General features: G+C 36.5%; 1 protein-coding gene across 2 annotated transcripts in view; it reads left to right on the top strand.

Annotated features, from left to right (window-relative positions):
* Positions 1 to 10,967, top strand: part of LRCH1 (leucine rich repeats and calponin homology domain containing 1) — a 251,108-nt gene extending 240,141 nt beyond the window's left edge. The window contains exon 22 of one of the 2 annotated variants that reach the window (XR_007773673.1): positions 8,277 to 8,373. Coding sequence is in view for 1 of the 2 variants with exons in the window: in XM_050948349.1 (XP_050804306.1) it covers positions 8,277 to 8,390 (114 nt within the window). In the remaining variant the exon portion in view is untranslated. Of the gene's footprint in view, positions 1 to 8,276 lie in introns of both variants that reach the window. The other variant, XM_050948349.1, reaches the window with a different exon arrangement.
* Positions 10,968 to 11,234: the final 267 nt, after the last annotated feature.

Genomic DNA, 11,234 nt, shown 5'->3' on the forward strand with positions numbered 1-11,234 from the left:
GAGGTATTACAGCAATGCAGCTGTAGCATTTCTAGTGAAGACAAAGCCTACATTGTTATTCTCCAGACATTCATTTGTTACACCTACAGTACCAGACTCCTCTTTCCACAGTTGTTAATGATGATAATATATAACATTGTTATAGACATTTGATCACTATACCTCAGGGCTGGGTAAAGTATACCTTCAACTTCCACATAATAAAGACCGTAATGTTTCTGTAGATTATAAATCTCAGCATAATGCAAAAGTGAAACAGAACTGCCTGCCCTTCTCGTACAAGTCAAGTATCCCCACCTGAATTGAGGAATAAAGGGTGAAAGTGACTTAAAGATACAATATCTTCAGAGTGCTTCAGAAGTCTGTCCCTATGCTATTCCTAATAGTATTGTACTCAGGATATCCACCACACCACACGTTGGAAATTTTTTTGTTTCCCCACCTTAGGGCTATTCTCCATAATGGGAATTCATCTACATTGACTTGGTGCACTCTGCTTTTTAGGTGCTGAATATCTGTCCCGTATGTTAAAAGTAGTGTGTGCTGTGATATGCCCACATATCCCATTTACAGATTGTGATTTTATATCTGCTCCTTCTATATGTTCTCCCCGTTGATACCAGGGGTTTTCCCATTGCAATGACAGGATGTTCATCAGGAAATTTCAAAACTCTTTGTAATCTGTTCGAAAGTTGCAGCTACTCAGATTTAGTATATATTAGGTCATCTGGTCTGTACCTCCATACAAATAATAGCGATTGCTTAATTTAACATACAGTTACAATCCAGTTCATAAATATTTTGTTTTTTTTCTGACAAGCCGAAAGTATGTAGATAGAATATGTGGCATTGTCCTAGCACTGAAAGTACTTAAAAGGCATCTGTTCGGGTAGCATGCAGTGTAATACCCTCTCAGCTGCATGTTCACTTCATAGAGGTATTCTCAAAGCTTTACTAGTTGGAGATGCTTTTGGACATGATCCAGCTCCTGTTGAGGTCATTGGTAAGATTGCCATTGATTTAATGGCAGCTGGATCAGGCCCTTAGCGAATAAAAGTGAAATCCTATTTTTCTGTTCCAAAAGCTATAATGACATCACTGCCTATCTCTGCAATATTGCCTGAAAAGGAAATGTCCTTGGCATTTTACTCATTAAAAACTAGCACCACTTCCATGTATAGAAATTAAGATCGCAGGAGTCAAGCGTAATTTTTTAGTAGACTCTTAGCAATTACTTCATTCCCTTAGATTTTAATACATGATCTGAGTGTTAGGAAGAAAGAAGAGAGTTGCACAATAGGGATTTTTTAATCCATTCCACTTTATGTACAATAAAAAATGCAATTCTTGTTCACTAGCTCTCATCTCACAAATCTGAATGCTGACATGTGAGATTCTGGTGTATTTGAATTTCTTTTGCTGTTTAATATACTTATCTATCATTATTAGGGTTTTGGAATTAACTCACCTTTTAACTTAAGGCTGTTGTGTTCTTAGAATATTAAAGTGAAATTGTCAAGTACTTAGGCAAAATATTTGATCTATTTTAAAATAATATGGAAAGGAATGTCTCTGGAATTTGAAGATCCCGATTTGTAAAAGGTCCCTGCCTGCCTTCTGAGTTGGAGATGTAAAATTTTGTTTCTGAAAATATTTGTGCCTACAATTAATTACAGGTGCAGTTCGTAACATTGAGGTTACTTATTGAAAGCAACTGCAAATGCTGTTAATAATGAATGTAATATTGCACATGCATGTGTGAAATCTGCTTCTTTAAATCAGGCCCTATGTATGTGAAAGGACACTAATCTGTCACTGTGACGTTTTTAAAAGCCACTTCTACACACACACCAAACCAATGATTTTAGTTCCTGTGCTCCATCTGTTGCAACACAAACAGTGTTCCCAGAGCTGTACAGATATTGTCAGTGATGCTGAGATATGAACAAGGAAAGGTATAAACGTGAAAAGTAATATCTAGAGCAGGAGTTCTCAGCCTTTTCCTTTCTGAGCCCCCCCAACATCGATGATCCCTCAAGGTCCCTTCCAGTCCTAGAATCTATGAATCCTATAAACACTTCAAAGCCCACTTGTGTCACAACAACGGGTTTTCTGCATATAAAATCCAGGGCTGGCATTAGGGTGGCAGCAAGCAGGGCACTTGCCTGCAGGGGCCCGTGCCACAGGAGCCCCCACAAAGCTAAATTGCTCAGGCTTCAGCTTTGGCTTCAGCCTCGGCTGGCAGGGCTCAGGCCCAAGGCTTCAACCCCATGTGACAGAGCTTCAGCTTTCTGCTCTGGGCCCTAGTGAGTCTAATGCTGGCCCTGCTTGGTGGCCCCCCTGAAACCTGCTTACGGCCCCCCCCAAGGGGCCTCGGACCCCTGGTTGAGAACCACTGATCTATAGTATATAAAACTGTAAAAAGTATTTGAAAGGTTTTTGTTTTAAACTCTTTTAGTCCTCTTTGTTGTAATGATGATTTACATTTGAAAATACTTGACTTCAATTATTTACGTGGAAAACATGAGATTAATTTTCTTATTTGGAGTCTCTAAGAAGCTACACCTTGCAACATTTTCAGAATATTTCAGTTTTTCTGAAATCCTATGTCTACAAATGTGGGGAAGAAACAAAAGGAGCAGAGAATAGCACTTGCAAAATTTCATTCACTCTTCATTTTTTGCTGGCAAATATAGCTGGGTCCTGAAGGTTAACATCTGCAAATCAAATCAAATCACTTTGATGATGTGCCTACCTGATTCAGTGGCCACAGTCACTCACTTAGTAACAGACACTTGTATTTTAATTGCCTTGAAGTTGTCGATTAGCCTGGATTACTCCAGTTCCCACAATAGCCTTGACTTTAAGGCAACTGTCAAAGAAAATAGAGATATGTTTAAGTGCCAAGTTCATACTGAATCCTCCTATTGTTGCTTCCTGTCATTTTCCTGTTTTTCCTTCACCCCGACTAAATCACTCATCTTGTTCCATGGCTAGAAGATTACTCTGAGGATAGCGTTTGCATTTGTGGCTATACCTACAATTTGTCTTCTTGTCTTACTTCACTGCTGGTAGCTGTGTGGTGCAGCCTACTGACTCAGACTCTCTTCTCTCTATACTGTTACATTTTGCCTCATTTTTTATTTCCTTCCTTTGACATAAATTTGAAAATAACAGTCAAAATTATATCTGTCTTTTTAAATTAATTTAAATTTAGAATGTGGTTAGCCTGTTTGCAATGATTAGGTGTCTCACTCATTCCATGGAGTTTATTAGAAGCAGAAGCAGACCTTAGATCCTGGGTAATTCATCAGGACATGTGTGGTGTTGTAGGAAGACCCATCCATGACCAAAGCAGAAATCGGTCCTTCCTCTGTATTGACTGACAGATTCTGCAGAGACTGTCACCTGGTGTTGGAAATGTAGTGCCCAACTCCATCTCTCTCTCACTGTTTTTGCATTGGCATAACTTCATTGACTTCAAAGAAGATCCTACTGAGAGATGAATCATACCCTGTGTTGAAGTTAGTGGAGTTACCCTGGTGTTATGATGCCAGTTTAAGATGGAGAGAACTCACTTCCAAAAGTGGGAAAGATGTTTGAAGAATGTGTCAGTTGCCTAAAGTCTTACTGTAGTGATGGGCGAGTTCCTCCATAGCTGAGGTCTAGTGCCTAGAAATGCTGAATTCTATAAAAGTTTTGCAATATTGTTATATAATATAGTGAGTTTCTCTCATCTGATTGTTTGACATCTGTAAGATAAGTGCATTCCTTGTGTCTTAGAGGTAGCACTTGTAGGCGTGGTGGGACAGAGGAGAAGAGGAAGTGTCCAAGTTTCAGGGAGAATGATTGAATGTGGGTAAGTGGGAGCGTTGGAATCTGATCTAAAGCCCATTGAAGTCTTTGGAAAGGCTCCCACTGACGTCCTTGGAGTTTGGATAATGCTCTTAGTAAGATTTGAGTCATCTCTTTAAAAAAAAGTTATAGAATGTTGTTGGGCTGTGATTTGAAAAAAACGGATTCAGAAAAGGATTTGGGTAGGAAGGTTGTGCTAGATAGTGGGAGAAATGTAAAAACCTGGCATGTAGAGCTCAGCACGAAAACTCTTTTTTGAGGTGAACAAGAGAATTGAGTTAACTGTGAAAACGATGAGGTGAAAGGAGTGTGTTCTTTGTATAGGATGCTACAGGATCCAATAACTGTTCTGGGATATTCATCAAAACACATAACCCTTGTGTGTGTTCATTGGTTTGTTCTTTATAACTTTGCATTGTCCATTGTTTTCTTGTTGGTAATGTAGAAACCTTCAAACATGTGAAAGAGATAAGGGAACTAAGCAAGAGCTTAGGGACAGGGAGACGTATTATGGGAAAAGTGAACATGCTGATTACAAAGTACTGTCTTCCTTTATATGACCTGTTTATGCTTTAAAAACTAGAAATTAAACCTAAAGTCTGCTCTTTTATGGGTTCTTAAAAAACTTCCTTTATTTGAGAATAGAGCTTGTAGGTACTGGTTTTATACTCGACTAGAAGATTATATTAGATTTTGGACTGGGTAATTCATTTTCTTTAAAGAGAAAGCAAAGTGATATTGGGGAGGTTTTTGTGGTTTAAAATGGATGACTGAACTCATTTACTCATTGTAATTACTCTTTGTGATTAATTGTAAGACAATCAACACTGTAGCCATGAAAAACCAATAAGTAAAACAAAAGCTCTGACTGATATAGGTGGCTAGATGAACAGTGAGTAAGTTTTGCAATAAAAATCTTTTAAGTGTGAGGTGTAAATCTCTTTAAACTGAACTGTGTTTGATACAGATTTGGCTTCAATAGAAGTGATTTGGGACAAACATAGTTTATTAATGCATTCAAACTTACAAATACCAGCAGTGATTTTTTTTAGTGATGTCCCTTAGTCTCTTATCAAAGGCTTGTAACTGTTTTCCTTTGGTTTTCGAATATTCACTTCAGTGTCCAATAATTTAATATACAGTAATTTCATATCTGAAAATGTAAGGATAATGAAATGATCAATATTCAGACAGGAAACTCATACATACCACCTTTTCGTTGGGTTTTCTTAGCCTAATCCCTATCTGGTGAGGGGAGGGCCATATCCAGCGGGAGTAGAAAAAACTTGAAAAAAAAATTCCATCTGACTTTAAAACATATTCAGTATAGAATGTAAAGACTTCTTTATCTGAAAATAACAGATCAGAATATTTTATTCCCAGAGAGTCTAAAACTGAGGACATTATGAGCAGGTGTGTCTTGAGACATTAAATTGACCACAGTTCCTTAACTATTAGACATATTTGAATAAACCTTATATTACCAGAAGTGAAGAAAACCTTTATTTTTGTCTTATGTTTGAAACTGAAAACATTTTTATTGTTTAGTTAGTCCACTACCAATCATACTTCAAGTTACATGACAGTTTGCATCTAAAGGAAGAACTTTAAGCCTTACAAGGTCTCTGTACATCTCTCCAGAAAGAAATGTCCCTTAATGAGGAAGCAGAAGTTAATGACAGTCTTGCCTGACCCTTTGTGAGTTTGCAGTACCTCATAGTCACACAGGATTGGCCCCACTGAGATTGTTTGTATGATTTCAGTTAAGTCTCTTTCACTCTCGTCAAAGATACACCTCCGCCCCAATATAACACTGTCCTCGGGAGCCAAAAAATCTTACTGCGTTATAGGTGAAACTGCATTATATTGAACTTGCTTTGATCCTCTGGAGTGCGTAGCCCCACGCCCCCAGAGCCCTGCTTTATCGCGTTATATCCAAATTCGTGTTATATCGGGTCGCGTTATATCGGGTAGAGGTGTATTCATAACATTAATATGCGCCAGGACTCTTGATTAGATATACTGTGCTTCATTACAGCAGTGAATTCAGTGATGAATTATAGTGTCAAAAGCTAACACATTGAAGAGAAGACGATAGCCAAAGTGGTGGAAAGCCACAAACTCCCTATGTAATATAAACCAGCTTGAGCAGACTGCCAGAACCTTGCAGCACCTTTGCTGTAGGACATGGGGTATATCTGTACCACAGACACACTCAACCTCACAATCTTGAAGCCTACATTTCTCAAATAATTTCAAGTGAATTTGATAAGAGAAACCAAAATATGGTATGCTCATAGATATGGAAGTATAACCACATGCCACAAGTAAGATAGAAGTTACAAGTAAAAAATACTTGCACTTCTATATTTAAAGATAAGTTGTAGTGCCAGTGGCAGATGTAATAATTTTGAACAGATTCTGTATCTCCCTTTTTGTCCAATATTTAACACGTAGAATGCAGAGTTTGATTTTTATCTTGTTTTAAACTAGACTATTAAATATATTTATATTGGGGTATTTATGGCCTGTAGATGCACAGCCTTATGCCATGATAAATCAATCTCAAGCTAAGCCAAGTCTGGCTGAGACACAGCTTGGACAGAAGGCCTTTAAGGAAAAACCTCTGTGTTACATGAAGTTGTATTGTGGGACATTTACCTCTGAAACAGTGTAGAACCAAGGCCTAGAGTATCTTATTACTTTTGGAGATGCCATTTTGATTATATAATTGAGGTCCTGACCTCTTGTGTTCATTGACAATCTGGTGGCATTTTCTGTAAGAGTTTAGGCCAAATTCCACACATGAGCATATTAAGGAAAGTAAGTGGTCTTAGAGTGAGAGAGTGTACTGTCATGGATTGGAAGCAGGCTATGACAGAAAAGGAAGGGTAGGAATAAATGGTCAGTGTTCATCGTGTCCAGAAGTTAACAGTGGGGTGTCACACAGACCCATACTAAGACCTGTGTGGTTTAATATATTTATCAGATATCTGAGAATAAACAGTGAGGTGGCAAAATTTGCAGATGAAACAGAATTAATTAGTCAAGGGTAGAGATAACCATGAGGAACTTTAGAGGGACCTATCCAAGCTAGGTAAAGCACAATGGCAGACGAAGTTCTCATGGTTAACATGGTCAGGGCCATGTGCATTAGAAGAAATATTTTCTACCACTTAGACAAATTATTGGGTTCTAACTGAACTATGACTTGGGAAAAAATCCAGTTATCACTGGGGGAAAAAAAATTAAAGGAAACAAAATTTAGAATGCATAAGTAGTGGGATAGAAAATATTACATCATCATTATTGTATAAGGTATGCCATATTCTATTAAGGATTAGAGAAGGAGAAAGACTACCATAAGAAGAGAGATTCAAAAGATTACGACTGTTTAAATTTAAGAGGTGATGAATATGGTGAGAGACGGCAGAGGCAGGCACAATAATGCATGGTATAGAGAAGATAAATCAGATGCTCCTTTTTACCTTATCTCACATTCTAAAAGAAAGAGGACATTCAAAAAAACTGCACATTTAGAGCTAATAAAAGGAAATTGTTTTTTGTATAATTAACCTATAGAACTCATAAACCAGCCACTAAGAGATGGGGATTACGAATAAACTTCCCCTTTGGCAGACTATTCCATAATGGTTCAATCTGGGGTTTCTTGCACCTCCTTCTGAAAGATCTGGTATTATCTACCATTAGAGTCAAAATAATAACCTAGCAGTTTGTTTGTTCTGATGTAGCGCTGGTAGGTTTCACCTCTGACAGCGGCTGCTCCGTTCCATTGTTGGACGAAGTGATCCCTTTGTACATCAACGTAAATTTGTAAAGAATTTTGGAATCATTTGGAAAATCATTCCATTAAATGTAAAATGTTGTTCATGTTTCAATCTGTTGATTGTAATCACTGCTGTTCGCAGTTTATATTCCAGGATGAAAACCTGACACTATTGAATTCAGTGGCAAAACTTCCTTTGATTTCAGTAGGGTTGGGATCTCACCCCACGAATTTTTTTAAAAAGTAATGGGTACATGTCACAGTATCTCACTATTGCCTGTAATGTTGATGTTTTTACAGTGATTACATGCTAAATGAATGTACCATCACACTGACTGCTGAAAACTAACTGTGAATCTTAATAGTGTTAAAATGTTTTGGGGTTTTTTAAATGTAAGAATAAGATGGTTTCCTGTTGGCCCTAGAGTCACCCAGAACACTTAAAAATCTCAAACTTGGCCAAGTGTGCCATCAGCAAAACAAGAGAATTATTTCTGTAAGAGGCATAGAAAATTTTTTATTTAAATGATTCCTGATTGTTGTGATAACTGCATTCTAGCTGTATTTGCATAAAGCAAGATTTTGCAATAAGAGCTTGGTGGTCTAATCTTTACGCTTTTGCTTTTCCTTGTAGGAGAAGCTCTGCCTACCACATCACATCCTAGAAGAAAAGGGCTTGGTAAAAGTGAGCATAACAGTTCAAGCATTACTCGATGTAACCACAATGAAGCAAGCTTTATTCACATGAAACTACTATTTCTGCTGTAATCAGCTCCAATGTGCCATACAAGTATCAAAACACTGCTCATCTTTTCAAAGTGCATTGAAAAATATCCTTCTGCTCCAAAAGAGTATTCCTACATTTCTGAACTAAAATCATCTTTCAGACTATCTGAATATATTGAACTGCAAACTAATAATCATTTTATAAAACAAACTGGCATTTCACTGCTTTTATAGCTCAGTTTGTACACCACCCATTAAAACAGCCACCTCTCTGCCACTTACATAAGTGTGGAGTACAGCTGCCTTGCCGCAAAATGTTCATCTTATTAAAGCAAGAGCATCTTCATTTTTTTTTAATTCGAATTTTAACATGTTTTGTTTTTCTGCAGTTGCTTCAGGCCATTGCCTTTTAAGAATATTCAGGCATAAAATATTTATATAAATATTATTTATTAGTGAGTTGTTATTCATCCTTTGGATGCAAAATATAAAGTAGGAAACTGTATTTTATTACTGCTTTTTTGTGGTTAAACACTTTATTTTAATATAAAATTTTAGTTATTTTTTATTCTACTTGGTGTGCAGTAATTCTAGATCTCCATAATCGTACTTTCTAATATGTATGATAAACAGGAAGCAAAACTAGGTGCTTTAATGAAAAGAACTGTTAGCTGGGATGGCATTCTATGGGTTGGGGTTTGTGGAAGATTAGTATAGTTTCTCTGCATTCCAGTTAGTTTCCAACATTCCAGCAGCACTTCCCCTCACCCGCCATTAGATGAAATTGGTTGAACTAAAGAGAAGCACACCTTTTTATTTGTATATAGCTGTTATTAAAAAAAAAAAAAGGAAAGATTAAACTTGAAAACATAAATGTGAACAAATATTTTTGATTGATACTTATTTTACTATGCACAAGACATTAAACTTTTATTACAACAAAATAACTGATGTGCATTAGCATCACGTGTCTTGAAATATAATTTTGCACTGTACTCGGGTAATCTTAAAAGGATACAGCACTATGGAACAAATAAAAAATAGCACAAGAAATGTGAAAATAGAAAGTTTTCTAGTGTCAAATATATGTTTGGTATTTTTTAAAAAGAGAAAATATAATTTCATTACAGTTGTTTTAGGCAGTTGTAAAGGCCTGATCCTTCAAATATGGACTGCAGATTGCAGGGCTTACTACTGTGAGTGGTCTCATTGTAGCTAATGTACTTCCGTGGGATTTCTCATCTTACTACACACACTGCCCTGTAGCGAGTGTTTGCAGGATCAGACCCCTCTCGTCCCAATTCAGCAGTAGGAAATAGGGGTTTTTTTGTTACTTTTCATTTCAAAAGGATGTTTTAAAGCTGAAGTTATTGTTCAGTCCTTGTCAGACAAGTATTTTAGGTAGAGAAGTTCTAGCACAGTGATTTTCACAACCTTTTAAACATCCATTTTTTTGGTATGGAAATCTAGTGATGTAAGTAATTTAGGCAAACAAGACAGGGAAGTTGCATGTGGTAAAAAGGATGGCTGTTAGGGGTCCATGTTACATTTAAGGAAGGAGAGTTTGAAATGCATTACAGCAAAAGTGAGACAATGTAGATAGAGAGCAAATTAAATAGAGAAAGAGGCTATGGAGAGAGAAATAATCTGTTTGAAAGAATGTGGACACAGAAAGACACTGCATTTAAAAAACCACCAGTATTCCAATGAATTATATTTTTAATCCTGAATATATACGGTGTTTGAATGCAGACCTTTTATTTTTGACATCACAGATTATGGTAGACATCGACAACAATCTGTTGAGGGGGGGAATGTGAACTCAAGGACAATATAATGACACATACAGTATGCATGGACTATTCAGTTATTCCAGCCAAAGCAAAAGCTTTTGTTCTATAGAGGGAACATTGACTTACATTGCAATTTTGACTGGCAGCTAGCATATGATTTCCTATAAAATGTATTGTGCACTTTAACACTAAATTAAAATGTATTTTAATATTTTACAGAGCTGCACAAATACCTGTTTTGTCAAATAGCATGAACAATGTAAAGAAAATAGGTTTTCAACTCAGAGTATATCAAACTTTAAAAGCATTCAAAAATTGACTATATAAATGATTGCTGCATCGAGGGGTAAAATGCAGGTTCCTGAGTATTTTTTTTTTACAATGTATATATGGCAACATGAAGCTTTGTAATTATTATTTTGACAAATCCTGTTTTTTTTTCCATCATTAAAATTTGGTTTTCTCCTAGTAGTGACTTTCAGTATTTGCTTAAAGTTGGCTGTAAATAGCGCTTAAATATTTTGTAATACGGCTTTTTTTATGCAGTCTTAACCTGTATGGCTAAAAAGAGAATTTCATGAATCTTTGTACACTTTATATGTGCAATAAAAAATGCATGGCCTCCTGACAATATCATAAACAATGAACATTGTGTATATAGTGCAAACTTTACTGTAGCTGCAATTAAATCATTTTATTTGTATTCATTTACTATCCCGCGACTGAGAATTTGTACAATAAATCTATAGTTGCTGGAGGAAATCAGAAGCAAGTAAAAGAAGCAAAGTGCCCTTTTTTTTTTTTTTTTTTTAAGAAACCAAAGTTCAAGCCAGACCTAACTGAAGGCCCTTTGCTCTTGCAGAATCTGTTTCTCCAGACAAGTTGCTAGAAACCCTCACCATACACACATGCAAATAGACAGTTGTAATGTTTGGGTTGTTCTGGGTGTGTTCTTATAGCATAGCTGTATTTCACTGTAAAAGCTTTCTTTGATGCATTCTGTGCTGAGAGACCAGCAAAAGCTAGGTAGCTATCTTACTGCTCTGCTTAAATCAGTCAACACCTTAACTGGA

This window comes from Gopherus flavomarginatus, chromosome 1 (assembly GCF_025201925.1).
Source record: "Gopherus flavomarginatus isolate rGopFla2 chromosome 1, rGopFla2.mat.asm, whole genome shotgun sequence".
In the NCBI taxonomy this organism is placed as follows: domain Eukaryota; kingdom Metazoa; phylum Chordata; order Testudines; family Testudinidae; genus Gopherus; species Gopherus flavomarginatus.